Consider the following 15,131-nt stretch of genomic DNA (forward strand, 5'->3'; position numbering starts at 1 on the left):
CAACTTCATTCTAATAAATTTCCACTTTATTATATTTTTACTTGACCATATAATCTCATTCATATGTGGAATTTAAGAAACAAAATGAACAAGCAAAGGCAAAAAGAGAGAGAGAGACTAATCAAGAAACAGACACTTTAAAACTATAGAGAACAAACTGAGGGTCACCAGAGAGCAGGGAGGGATGGGTTAAAGAGGGGATGGGGATTAAAGAGTACACTTATTATGATCGAAATAAAATAAAATAAAATGACTTAAAAAATGTAAAAAACACTTTTACTTGAACTGTTTTTTTTTTTCAGAAACCAAAACTTACAAATGTAGTCTTTTAAATTTTAAGCACGCTAGCTCCATAAACTTAAAAAAAAAAATCATTTAAAAGTATTGGGGAAGGGGTTGACAAATATAGATATTTTTACCTGAATATTTGATTAAAAACAAAACATTAGACTAGTAAAGTTTTTTCTCTCAGAATTTGTCAAACAGTAGCTGACCAACTAAACATATGTTGCACCTCTTGTTACTTGATGCTCATGGTTCTTTGCATGTGTCTTTTAAACTAGAGCTTTAACTTCCTCTTGTGCATGGTTTGTGCAAATTGCAGTTTATTAACTTGTCTTTGTCTTTGATGCTTGCAACCTAATCCATCACAGCTACACTGCCTCGAAAAGAAAGTGCTGTCAAACAGGAAACAGAGAGTGAGTATGCTTAGTGTATTAGTAGGTATTCTCAATGCATGTTTGTTTAATGTCTAGAAATTAGTTTTTGTCTTGAAAAAAGTTACACCAAAAATATTGATTGCTCTGAGTTGCCAGATTCGATGAAAGAAAACCAACATCATGGTTGTGGTATGACTACATTCAAGAAATGTAATTCAAAATCAATGGTGGGTAGTCAGAAATTTATGAAAAGGCTTAACCATTAAACTTCTTTTCAGGCTGTGTTTAGAAATTATAAAAATTCTTTAAAAAAAAGAAATTATGAAAATTCTTATAGATATGGTCAGATTTTGCATAATGAAACCAAAGTTTATCTTTAATTGTCCTTATTATGTCTTCATCTGTCCCTTCTGACCATCAGCAAATAATATAGGTTAATTCCGAAATATTTTAGAAGATTAAAAAAATTATTTATTGTTTATATTTAATTCTGAATAAAAATGTTACATTTTCTTGTAAAAATGAAAGCCTTTAATTCCTTGATAGATGTAGAATATTGTCCAGCCACATTGTTCTCATTTCTCCTCAAAGATGTCCCATATTATGTAGTTCATGATGTATATATTATATTTTAGTTGTATTTTAAGTATAACAAGTTTTCAGGGTGGTTTTTTCCTCTTCATTTTGTATAGTTTTTAAAGAGCTGTAGTTAATCACTTATTGTAAAAGCAGAGTTTCTGGGTTCAGGAATGTTTTAAGTTGAATCATATGTAATTGACTTTTTGTAGGGCAAGAATGATCGAGTATTGGCAGATTCGTATGGTTCACCCCAATATTTTCATTTAATGTGGAGGCTAGTAATATTGGGATATGGCCGTTTTCTTCAGAAACAAAAAAAGTCATTAAAAAATAAAAATAAATAAGTCATGTTAGCTAGTACATTAAGGAGTCATTGGCCTTCATCCATATTTATGTCTTTTGAGTAGGAAGGAAATCTTCATCTACTTTAGTCTAGAAATATGGCAACGTTGGTGGTACTGGGCAGGGTATAGATTATGTGATCTTTAAGACCCCTTTCAGTCCTATTCTGTAGATTGTAGTTTCACTACTCTTTGTAATATGCTCAAGAATAGGACACAAATGTTAATGAGAGCAGGACACTCTACAGCCCGCCCCATGCGGTAGACTTGGGCGATAAGAGCACTGAAGACAAAGACAGTAGAAGACAGCCCTCGTTTACGCTATGGGTCTTTTATTCATGAAGGTCACAACTGTCAAAGTTTTATTATTTCTTAGGTCTTCATGGAAGTTCTGGGAAATTAACTGGATCTACTTCTAGTCTAAATAAACTCAGCGTTCAGAGTTCAGGGAATCGCAGATCTCAGTCATCTTCTTTGTTGGATATGGGAAACATGTCTGCCTCTGATCTCGATGTTGCCGACAGGACCAAATTTGATAAGGTAAAATAATATAACAAGTATGTCTTAAACATTAACATTAGTTTTCTAATAGCAGTTTATTACTGCTTTAAGTGTGTTCAAGGATTTGGGCTATGTTGGCTCTCTAAATTAACCATATCTTTTGAATTCTGAATTTGTAAAAAATACTAGTCAAATGGCAACTGAAATGTGTATTATCAATTCATTGACATAACAGCTTAATTAAAATTTATTATAAATCATTAAGAGCTTGTATCTCTAAGTTCTTTGAGCCAATTACAAAGTAAAGAGGAAATAACAGCTTTTATGAAGCTAAACTGTTGTCTGCGATGCATTAAGTTTAAAAAGTTTGTCTCTGTGTTCCTCTTTCCAGATTTCAAGTGAATAATTATTGTGAGTTTTATTTTAGGTATGTCTGGCCCTGTTAAGCCTTGATACTTCTGCATCGTCCTATCAATCTTGGAATAGTTTCTTTTGGGATTCTGTTGAGATTATACATAAAGCATCTATGATCCCTACAGAAAAGTGAATTAAATGTAGAAGATTTTTTTAGCATTTGGTGCAGTTCATTTTTGTTTTCTTCAGATCTTTGAACAGGTACTAAGTGAACTAGAGCCCTTGTGTCTGGCAGAACAGGACTTCATAAGTAAATTTTTCAAACTGCAGCAACATCAAAGTATGCCTGGAACCATGGTATGGCTCATATTTATTTATTGGCTAACATTGATAATCTGTAGGATAATTAGCCTAATTAATTGTCACACTTTCAGTATCAGAACAGAAAAAGAAAAAATTTATGATGTAAGGATTTTTTTCAGTAATTTTTGTCATACCACAAGATAATAAAAACAGTGATAGTTGGAGTTGGAGCATCTTATTTAATATTCCAGATTGTCTTTGACCTAAATATTCTCTAACTTAGTGAGGGGGAAATGTCTGAATTTACTTTGTAAAAAATATTATTAAAAAATAAATTTTAGCATTTTAGTAATCACCAAGAAAAAATACAATTTTCAAAAGAAAAAAATATTTGAGTGTGTATACCATGGTCTAGCAAAAAAAAAAAAAAAGAAGAAAGAAAGAAACAAGCCCCGAATCTGAACCTTGCCTATGCCTTTGTTACTAACTAGCTCTGAGACCTTAAACCAAGTATTTAATCCCCAGTTTTCCTTATCTGTACATTGAATATATTAATACCTGTTCAGCATGCCTCTCAGGTGACATAAATGTAAGAAAATAAAATGAGAGGCTGCTGCAATATTTTGAAAAAGTTAAAAGCACAATGCAAATAAAAATGATTTTTTTTTAAGATTTTATTCATTTATTTGACAGAGAGAGATACAGCGAGAGAGGGGAACACAAGCAGGGGGAATGGGAGAGGGAGAAGCAGGCTTCCTGCTGAGCAGAGAGCCCGATGTGGGGTTCGATCCCAGGACCTTGGGACCCAAGCCAAAGGTAGATGCTTAACAACTGAGCCACCCAGGCGCCCCCAAATAAAATGATTTTTAAATTAAGGTCATCTTGGGCGCCTGGCTGGCTCAGTTGGTAGAGTATGCGTCTCTTGATCTCAGGGCCATGAGTTTGAACCCCATGTTGGGCGTAAAGCTTACTTGAAAAAAAATAAGGTCATCTTAAAAAACAGAACCAACATATAAAAAGCAATCATAAAATGAATTTGTTGTTATAAGTGATGGTGATAGTAAATTTGCTTATTTGTTAGCCTTTCTAAGAATTTTTAATAGCGTTTTTTAAATGCCAGAGTTTTATTTAAACATTGATGAAATTTCTTTAATTTTTAAAATTCTCTCTTAAAAGTCGTTTCTGGTTTTTTGAGCTGCCCTCCCCCATTCTCACACCCCCTCTGAGCCTCCTGTACCTTCTCTGTCCCTGCTTTCCCCTCATGTGCATACACACAAGCACATCTTCTCAGCCCACAATAATTCTCAGATAAAATCTAAGAACAAAACATTTCATAACCATTCTTAAACAATATACTAAATTATGTAGTTTTATCAATAGTACTACCTTTAAAAATCATTATTCTTCATAATGTATTCTCTGCTAGGAATTTTAAGACTGAGTAGGCTTTTGCTGTATAAACTAGTCAAATTGTTGGTCTTTTATTATGTAAAGTACCTGAATAATTTTTGCAGACTGAAGCAGAGGACCTAGATGGAGGAACATTATCCCGGCAACATAATGCTGGCGTGCCACCACCTGTCTCTTCTGAGTATGTGTTTGTTACTGTCATTTATCAGGGGTGGGGGGACTTAAAATTGAGCCTGAAGGAGTGTTGTTCAGTGAGGAGCCAGATGATTCTGGTAATGTGACAGCACTCAGAGCACTGACCTGTGTGCCCAGTGTCTTCTCAAACATCTTACTGAGTTAAAATTGGTCCTATTGTCTGACCCTTCTGCTCTTTTTGGCTCTAGTAATCACAGAAAGGTGCAATCAGTTTTAATGTTTGCTGGTAAGAAGTAGCATTTGAATTGCAGGGTATTTCTCAGAAATTACAAAAGCACATTTCAGGATCCAGCTTTACAAATGACATGAAGTTGTATTTTGAGTAATAAAACTTAACTTCAGAAAATATTTTTATGTTGGAAAAAAATATTTTTATGTTGAAAACTGCTGTAGAATAATTAGGTCATCATATTTGGACATTTTTCATTGAAATGTAAAATTTTAGTCATTTTGTATATTTGCAGTGGATTAAAGTTAAAGATCAAGACAGGAAACTTGTAATAAATTCCTATATTTTTTATGTTTTCTGAACAGGAAAGATATGATTCGTCAGATGATGATTAAAATATTTCGCTGCATTGAGCCAGAACTGAACAACCTAATTGCATTAGGGGACAAAATTGATAGTTTTAACTCCCTCTACATGCTTGTCAAAATGAGTCATCATGTGTGGACCGCCCAGAATGTGGACCCTGCTTCTTTTCTGAGTACTACATTAGGAAATGTTTTGGTGACTGTCAAAAGGAACTTTGACAAATGCATTGTAAGTTGTTGGTTTTTTTTTTTTTTTAATAACTTAGAATTCTAATCATTGCAAAAAATAGGTAAATGTATTTAAATCAAGAGGTTTCCAGTTTTCCCTTGAGTGATCTACTATTCACATCCCTCAAAGCCCCGAAGCAGTGTTGGCTTCAATTTATAGGCACAGAGTTCGCTGGATGCTACTATGCCAGGTAGTTTCCCTTCTATACTGCGTGTGAATCTTGGCAAGTTCTGGAGTAAATGCCATACAGGCGGCAGCTGCTTGAGAGATCCACTAGGTAACTGAAATCTCAGTTAACTGATGAGTGACCATAGATCGCATAAAACAATTGAAACTGTCATTTGGATTTATTGTTGTTCTTTTTAAAATATGTTCCGATAAGAAAATTAATAATTGGATTAGTTTAATTGATTCTTTAAATTACTTAATTAGGTTTATTAGTTTACTAGTTTAACAGCTTTAATTAATTCTTTGGGGCGCCTGGGTGACACAGTTGGTTAAGTGTCTGACTCTTGGTTTCCGCTCAGGTTATGATCTCAGGATCCTGAGATGGAGCCCCACATCGGGCTCTGTGTTCAGTGAGAGCCTGTTTGTCCCTCTCCCTCCCCCGGTGCGCCCCCCAAATAAATAAATGAATAAATAATTGAATAAATAATTGAATAAATAAATGAATAAATAAAATGTGTCCTGTTAAAAAATTCTTTAAAAAAAAATAGAGAATATATTATTCTTATGTTAACTTCCAGCAGTCATTATGTTCTTCCTTCTAATAGGAAAGAAAAATCATTAACAATTTTATTTTTGTCTGCTAGGTTTTGGTAAGCTTGTCGGTATGAATTGGGCTGGGCCAGGTTCTAAAACAAAAGCTTCATTTTATTAATGTAGTTAGCATGTCTACCATTTGAATATTTCTACTATGTAACTTCTAAGTTATAACCAGCTCTTGAATATCCATAAAATAATAGGAGATAAAAATATTAAGGGCAATTAAAATCCACATCATTTTTGTACTTGTGAAAAATAATATTTATTGAGTTTTTAAAGTATAAAGGCAATCTACGTTCACTATAGAAACTTAAATGTCGCCTCAACAGGCTTGTTAATCCTCTTTCCTTGCCACATAACTTCACTTGGTATTTGAAATACTATGAAATTTGACCGCTTAAGGCTTACCCTCCTCCCTTCCCACCTTCTCCTGCAGTGACGCTAAACCTAGAGGGTCTGACTGCAAGCTGAGAGCCAAAGAGAAAAGTAAGAGCTGCCACCAGCTAAGATAATGAGTCCTGTATGACATAGCAGGAACACTAAATCATGAGGACACTACATTTCTAGACTATGAAGGCTTTGTTGCTTTTATCAGTAAAATATAACTCTATGTAACACCTGTCAATCCAACAGAGCGTAATTGTTAAAAGCATAGGATGTAGTGTCAGATAAATAAAGATGTGGGTTCAGATGGAGTGCTTAGCACACTGCCTTGCACAGAAAAAAGCCTTACTAACTGATGGCTCATAATGGTGGTAGTAATTAATAATAGTTCATTAAACAATGTTCATGTTATTCTCAAGACAGAACAGTGGAAAAAGAAAGTAAAATGAACTTAGACAAAGGTATAAACTCAGTATTTTCTCATAAAATTGCATATATTTCTGAAGGCTCTATCTTTTGTCACTAAAGGGGCATCCCTCTGTATCTTATTTTAACTGATGTCTTCTCACAGTGTCTGGTGGATAGTGTGTACTCAGTACGTGTTATGTTTTGGTATTTGGGACAAGATTAGGACCTAACACATACCTTGAAAAGGTAATAAATGGGCCTGTTTGTATTGAGCCAAAAGCATGAATGTCAGATGGCTGCAGAAAATGGAACAGATAGCACCTGAGTTTGGCTCTTTCAGCTGGTGGCCAAGCTCAGAGTATCTGCTGTTCTTCAAAGAACGGGACTAAGAAAGCTAGCCTAGCCTGAGCTAGAGCTGAAGTTAGAAAGTAAGTGACATACCAGGTACTACCACGCTGGGCTCTGCAGTCCCATACATTTCTTATCTGCACTTAATTTACTTTTCAGGACTCTTTACACTATAGTGATAAAGATTTGCGCTCTTAAACCTTTGAGAATGATATGATTTGGTTAAAATGCCATGGACAGAGGATGGATAAGTAATATAGTGGTGTGTGCCTCGCATCAAAGTTGTAGTTTTAGTCATTGAATAACCTCTATGTCAAGTAATCAGCTGCAAATAATGTATACATTGAGCTTGAGAAAAAGTTTATTTCTATAAGATTTAATTCATTGATGGCTTTTTTTTTTTTTGAGAGAGAGAGAGTGCACATGCACACATGCGTGTGAGCTGCGGGGGAAGGGGCAGAGGGAGAGGAAGAGAATCTTAGGCTCCACACCCAGCACGGAGCCAATGCAGGGCTCAATCTCACAACCCTGAGATCATGACCTGAGCGGAAACCAAGAATCTGATGTTTAACCGACTGAGCCACCCAGGCGCCCCCTAATGGCTCTTTTCTTAAATGAATGCATTGTTTCTATTCTACCAGTTACAACGCCAGAAAAGACAACTGTCATTTAAAATATGTCCTGTTGGGACGCCTGGGTGGCTCAGTCGGTTAAGCGGCTGCCTTCGGCCCAGGTCATGATCCCAGGGTCTGGAAATCGAGTCCCACATCGGGCTCCTTGCTCAGCAAGGAGCCTGCTTCTCCCTCTCTCTCCCTCTGCTTGTGCTCTCTCTGTCAAATAAATAAAAAATCTTTAAAATAGGGCGCCTGGGTGGCTCAGTTGGTTAAGCGACTGCCTTCGGCTCAGGTCATGATCCTGGAGTCCCGGGATCTAGTCCCACATCGGGCTCCCTGCTCGGCGGGGAGTCTGCTTCTCCCTCTGACCCTCTTCCCCCTCGTGCTTTCTCTCTCTCATTCTCTCTCTCTCTGAAATAAGTAAATAAAATTTAAAAAAAATCTTTAAAATAAATAAATAAATAAAATATGTCCTGTTAATGTTTAAGTATATTCAGGCTATAATTATATCCTGTGCCTTTATGTGCCACACTGAACAGAAATCTTCATGCAACTTAATAACCACCGTAGACCAGCATTCATAAATTAGTGCTTACTGTGTACCAGACACAGGTCTAAGCACCTTGCACACATTATCTCATCTAATCTTCACAACCTCCTCCTGCCTCCATAAGGTAGACTCTCTGAGAGATTATGTTACTTTGCCCGGGTCGACAGTAAAAAGTGACGGAATTAGTATTCATACCCGGACAGTCTGGTTCCAACACCTGCAGCCTTACGCTCCCCTCTCTACTGCATCCATTTTTACTTTTCGCAATGATCAATACCGATGAAGTGAAATACAAGGATACCTCCGAGTTACTGCAGGCTCGGTTGGTCCAGGCTCCTGCAATAAAGCGAGTGTCACAATAAAGTGAGTTATTGAAATAAAGTGAATTCAGATGAATTTTTTGGTTTCCCAGTACGTATAAAAGTTATGTCTATGTTATACTGTAGTCTTTTCGTGTTCAGTAGCATTATATTTAAAAAACAATGTCCCTAACTTAATTTAAAAATACTATTGCTAAGAAATGCTAACCATCATCTGTGCTTTCAGCGAGTTCTAATCTTTTTGCTGATGGAGGGTCTTGACTCCATGTTTATGGCTGCTGATGATCAGGGTGGTGGTTGCTGAAGGTTGGGGTGGCTGTGGCCGTTTCTTAAAATAATACAACAGTGAAGTTTGCCCCATTATCAACTCTCCTTTTCACAGTTTCTCTATTTGATACTACTGTGAAAGAAGTGGAACTTCTTTCACAAAATTGGAGACAGTCCTCTCAAACCCTGCTGCTGCTTTGTCAACTGAGTTTATGTAATAGTCTCGATCTGTTGTCATTTCAACAGTCTTCACAGCATCTTCACCAGGCGTCAGTTCCATCTCAAGAAACCACCTTCCTGACTCATCCATAAGAAGCAACTCCTCATCTATTAAAGTTTTATCATGAGATTGTAGCAATTCAGTCACATCTTTAGGCTCCATTCCTAATTCTAGTTCTTTCACCATTTCTACCATATCCGCATGTGCTACAGTTACTTCCTCCACTGAAGTCTTGAACGCCTCAAAGTCCTCCATGAGGGTTAGAATCCTGTTCATGGCTTACTTTTGTCCTCTTCCCATGAAGCACAAGTGTTCCTAATGGCATCTAGAATGATGAATCCTTTCCAGAAGGTTTTCACTTTTTTTGCCCAGATACATCAGAGGAATCACTATTTATGGCAGCTTAGCCTTACAAAATATTTTTCTTAAATAATAAGACCTGAAAGTTGAAATGACTCCTCGGCCCATGGGCTACAGGATGGATGTTGTGTTAGCAAACACGTAAACAGCATTGATCTCATTGTCCATCTCCATCAGAGCTCTTATGTGACTAGGTGCATTGTCAATGAGCAGTCATATTTTGAAAGGAATCTCTTCTTTTTCAGAATAGTAGGTCTCAACCGTGGGCTTAAAATAGTCAATAAATCGTGTTGTAAACAGATGAGCTGTCATCCAGATTTTGTTCTATTTATAGAGCACAGACAGAGTAAATTTAGCATAATTCTTAAAAGCCCTAGGATTTTTGGGATGGTAAATGAACATTGGCTTCAACTTAAAGTCACCAGATGCATTAGCCCATAACAAGTGAGTCAGTCTGTCCCCTGAGGCTTTGAAGCCAGGCATTGCTATCTCTCTAGCTAGGAAAGCCCTAGATGGCATCTTCTTCCAATAGAAGGCTGTTTTGTCTACACTGAAAATCTGTTGTTTAGTGTGACCACCTTTATGAATTATCTTAGCTGGATCTTTTGGGGGACTTGCTGCAGCTTCTCTGTCAGCACTTGCTGCTTCACCTTGCACTTTATGTTTTGGAGATGGCTTCTTTCCTTAAACTTCATGAACCAACAGAGGTTGGTAGCTTCACACTTCTGCACCTTCCTCACCTCTCTCAGCCTTCACAGAATAAGAGTTAGGGCCTTGCTCTGGATTAGGCTTTGGCTTAAGGGAATGTTGTGGCTGGTTTGATCTTCTATCCTGACCACTAAAACTTTCTCCATATCAGCAAGAAGGCTGTTCTGCTTTCTTACAGCTTGTGTGTTCACTGGAGTGGCACTTTTAATTTCCTTAAAAAAAAACTTTTCCTGTGCATTCACAACGTGACTGTTTAGCACAAGAGGCCTAGCTTTCGGCCTGTCAGCTTTTGACATGCCTTCCTCACTAAACTTGATCATTTTTAGCTATTGATTTAAAGTGAGAGACATGAGACCCTTCCTTTCACTTGAACACTTAATTGGCCGCATGTCAATATTGTGTCTCAGAGAATAAAACTGTGTCTGGACTTAAGAAGAGGGAGAGAGATGGGGGAATGGCTGCTTGATGGAACAGTCAGAACACATACATTAAGTTTGCCATCTTATATGGGCATGGTTTGTGGCACCCCAAATGAAAGATCACTGATCATAGATCACCATAACAAATATAAGAATACTGAAAAAGTTTGAAATATTGCCAAACAGTTACCACAGTGTGACACAGGCGTGAAATGAGCAAATGCTGTTGGAAAAATAGTACTGACAGACTTCCCAATACAGGGTTGCCACAGACCTTCGATTTGTTAAAAAAAAAAAAAAAAAATGCAGTATCTGTGAAGTGCAATAAAGCAAAGTGCAATAAAATGGGTATGCTGTAGCATTAAAGACAGTATCAAGTGGTTGACAGTATTCCACAGGACTTTCTAATAATAATGCCTATAGCCTACAAAGAATACTTTTCTAAGCCACATGTCCTAGGATTTTCAAGTTATGCCCCTAAAAGCATTTATAAAATTTTAGGTAGAAGTAAAAATGTCTAACAGTATTTGGCAGTGTAATTCTTATCTAGATGCTCTGAGAAGTACGCAGAACCATAATTGAATTCATGGATCTTTTTGAACCCAAATATCTAGGTTTTGTCTATATGAGACATCCCTTTTGTACTTTGTCGCCATCATACACAAGCACTTTGCTGAAATAAATAGAGAAAAAATAGGATAAGTAACTAATAGATACATGGCAAACTTATGTAGTGTAAATCCATTGTAGAAATGCCTGTTCTCCCTCTCTGTTCTCATATCCACAAATTAAAAGAACTGGTCTATCCAAACACAAATTTTAGGCTAATGAGAATTGGAAATGACTATGATTCTCAAACTTGGCCACATGGCCACCAACTAGAAATAACCTAGAGAAATCCTGTGCCTGCCCTGGTATCTACTCTGCCCCAAAATGAGCAATCACCTTATACTTATCTTTCATGAATGATAGAATTGTTTAGTGCTTGTTTTCACTTTGAACAAAAACTTGAGCTTCACAAAGTTTGATTGTATCTTGTTTTAAATAATATGTACTTTTTAAACTATAAAAGTAGTGTTTCTTGGTTATCCCTGTTGTATTAATCTGTAATTAGTAAACATCCAAAATGTTCTAGATACTAAATTATGTCTTTCCCCTATGATATATACATTTGCTTATGATTATATGTTGTTTCTAACGTGCTTGGCTATTTCTCTCCCTTGCTTTCTGCCTAACTGTAGAGTAACCAAATAAGGCAAATGGAAGAAGTAAAAATCTCAAAGAAGAGTAAAGTAGGAATTCTTCCATTTGTTGCTGAATTTGAAGAATTTGCTGGACTCGCAGAATCGATCTTTAAAAACGCTGAACGTCGTGGAGATCTAGATAAAGCATATACTAAACTTATCAGAGGAGTATTTGTTAATGGTAAGCTTTGTTATGTACTAAAGAATTTTTTGGTTCGTTGTTTTCACTATTTATGGTCACTTAAGTTGGGGGATAGATATGTTCATTATTTTCCATATTCTATAGTCTTATTTAAGTTTTCTGAAAGGTATTTCTTAAACCTGAAAAAATAAGCAGTATGTAAAACCCATTCATATTCATCAGGAACCGCTTCTATTTTAGTTCATATGGGATTATCGCTATGCAAAATTGGAATTCCTTTTTTAATCACAAAAAAAACAACCTTTTTAAAAAATTTTAAAATGGGATTTTACATTTGCATTTTAGCAAGAGTCTTGGGAGATGATAGGCAGTATAACATTAAGCAAATCAATTTACCTCTTAGGCCTCGGTTTTCATATCTGTCACATAAGGTAGAATAATGCTAAACTGCTGTCTTCCTGTGGCAGATCCCACAATTAAGTTACAGAAACTTTATGATGTGCCATTTAGTTTGAAATAAATGATCTGCTTGCATATATTCAGGAATTTTAAAAGCTGAAACAATTGACAGGAAGTAGAATCATCTTACCAATTACATATGACATTTTTGGTGGAAGCATGTCTAGGGGAAAGATAGATAAATTACATGATTGAATGTTTGTATGGTAGATATTTCTTTTAAAATTCCAAGTAACCTTGGGGCGCCTGGGTGGCTCAGTTGTTTAAGCATCCAATACTTGATCTCAGCTCAGCTCAGGTCTTCATCTCAAGGTCATGAGCTCAAACCCCAGGTTGGGCTCCACTCTGGGTATGGAGCCTAGGTAAAAAAAAAAAAAAAAAAAAAATTGAAATTCAAAATAGCTTTGCTTTGTCTGACTGTAAGGTAATATATGCTCATTATACACCTCCAAAAATCAAAAAACACATTTTAAAAATAGAGAAAAAAATAAAAATAATTTGTAATTTCATCAGGAAAGATAACATTTAATTTTTATCCGTCCAAATTTTTCAATATTTCTCCTTCATATATATGTGCATATTGTGTGTGTATGTGTGTGTATGTTCTTGAATGTAAAAGTTTTTATCATACCTTACACTCTGTTTTGGAACATGCTACTCTATAAATTTTAATGCCTCTTTTTGTCGATTTATATTGTAACTAATCATTTTTAATGATTGCATAGTATTCCATGTATCATTATTTATTAAATCTCCTATTAATAGGCATTTACTTTGTTTCCAGTTTTTTGCGTATATTTTTGTATTCTTGTCCAATAGTTTCCTTGGCGTGAATTACTGGAAATGGAATTACCAGGTCAAAAGGTTTACATAGATCTCAAGGCCTTTGCCAAACTGCCTCACAGAAAGGTCATACCAGTTTAGTGTTCTGAGCAGTTGGTGAAAGTTTTCATCACATCTCATTAATGTTGAATATGAGTCTTTTTTTTTTTTTTAAAGATTTCATTTATTTATTTATTTGACAGAGAGAGAGACGCAGCGGGAGAGGGAACACAAGCAGGGGGAGTGGGAGAGGGAGAAGCAGGCTTCCCGCAGAGCAGGGAGCCCGATGCAGGACTCAATCCTAGGACGCTGGGACCATGACCTGAGCTGAAGGCAGACGCTTAACCAACTGAGCCACCCAGGCGCCCCTGAATATCAGTCTTTTTATTCTTTGTCAACTTAATAGACTTAAATTGATTTTGTTTATGGTATTTTTTTTTTTACTATGCAAGAGCTTTGAAATTCCATGTCAGATTTATCCATATCTCCCTTTATGATTTTTGGACCATCTGTAAAAAAGTCATGCTATCACAAAATTAATTTTTTAAAGATTTTATTTATTTATTTATTTATTTATTTATTTGACACAGAGAGAGAGAGAGCACAAACGGGGAGCTGGAGGCAGAGGGAGAAGCAGGCTCCCCGCTGAGCAGGGAGCCCGATGGGGGACTTGATTTCAGTTCCCTGGGATCATGACCTGAGCAGAAGGCAGACGCTTAACCGACTAAGCCACCAGGGCGCCCCAAAATTATTTTTTTAATTAGCTTTATTTTCCTTAGTACTTGTGATTATATTTGCCTGTTTGCTTTTTATATTTTTAAGTACTTGAGCGATTTAGAATTTGTTTGGCTGAAAATGGGAAATAGGAATCCAGATTTATTAGTGTATTCAAAAGGACCAGCTGGTTGTCCTAACACACTTTGAATAATTCATCATTTCCCCCACTGATTTGAAAAGCCACCTTTATTATATACTACATTTCCATATATATATATGTATATATGACTATTTTAGAGTGATTTTTTTATTAGGGCTAGGTGGATATGAAGAACCTTCAGAATATCTTAAGTCCAGAAATGTGCTTACTTCTTAAACTTACAAATGAAAAAAATCACATAAATATTTTTATAGCTAAATATGGTAATACTCATGTCAGGATGTTATTATGTTTTTTCTTTTTTTATTTTAGTGGAGAAAGTAGCAAACGAAAGCCAGAAGACCCCCAGGGATGTAGTTATGATGGAAAATTTTCACCATATTTTTGCAACACTTTCTCGTTTGAAAATCTCATGTCTAGAAGCTGAAAAAAAAGAAGCCAAACAAAAATACACAGATCACCTTCAGTCTTATGTCATTTACTCTTTAGGGCAACCTCTTGAAAAACTAAATGTAAGTATATATTCATTCAGTATTATTTTCCTGATTTTGAATCTCTATACATATATTTATATATGAAAAACATAAGACATTCATCCTAATTTTGCTCATGCATTGATGCAAAGGATAATGAAGGAGGGACCCAGTTATCAAAGGTTCCGGTGTACTAAGATACTGCTAGGTGCTCTGTATGTTCTTATTTTAATTGCTGTAAACAATGATGTGGGGTAAGGTAGTGTTAACCCATTTTACAGATGAAGAAACTGAAAGTAAATAAACTTGCTTGAAGTTACAGTAACTGGCAAGTAGCAAAGCTGGGGAATAACCCTAGATTAGGCTTTTCCGTTATACCAGACTCTCTTATTTCATACCTCACAAATGGCTGATCTTTAACCTTAGTTCAGATGAAGATTTTGAAAACTTTTATCAAGATAAAAGGAAAACCAAAAATTGTGTTTTTCATTGCCTTTTTCTTTCCCTTCCTTTCCTGAACTGAGAGTCATTCCCCACAGCATATTTGATCATTAAAATTAAGAGAGGATGGTTTTGGAGCACCTGGGTGGCTCAGTTGGTTGAACCTCTGATTCTTGGTATCAGCTCAGGTCATGATCTCAGGGGT

At 36.0% G+C, this 15,131-nt stretch overlaps 1 protein-coding gene across 5 annotated transcripts in view; it reads left to right on the top strand.

The window, feature by feature from the left end:
• Positions 1 to 15,131, top strand: part of EXOC1 (exocyst complex component 1) — a 67,194-nt gene that overhangs the window by 47,413 nt on the left and 4,650 nt on the right. For 3 of the 5 annotated variants that reach the window (XM_027598715.1, XM_027598718.1, XM_027598717.1), the window contains 7 exons: positions 654 to 698; positions 1,956 to 2,119; positions 2,684 to 2,791; positions 4,252 to 4,328; positions 4,877 to 5,105; positions 11,710 to 11,893; positions 14,325 to 14,524. In XM_027598715.1, coding sequence (XP_027454516.1) covers positions 654 to 698; positions 1,956 to 2,119; positions 2,684 to 2,791; positions 4,252 to 4,328; positions 4,877 to 5,105; positions 11,710 to 11,893; positions 14,325 to 14,524 — 1,007 coding nt within the window. The remainder of the gene's footprint in view (positions 1 to 653; positions 699 to 1,955; positions 2,120 to 2,683; positions 2,792 to 4,251; positions 4,329 to 4,876; positions 5,106 to 11,709; positions 11,894 to 14,324; positions 14,525 to 15,131) is intronic. The other 2 variants (XM_027598719.1, XM_027598720.1) reach the window with 1 other exon arrangement.

Source organism: Zalophus californianus, chromosome 2 (genome assembly GCF_009762305.2).
Source record: "Zalophus californianus isolate mZalCal1 chromosome 2, mZalCal1.pri.v2, whole genome shotgun sequence".
In the NCBI taxonomy this organism is placed as follows: Eukaryota; Metazoa; Chordata; class Mammalia; order Carnivora; family Otariidae; genus Zalophus; species Zalophus californianus.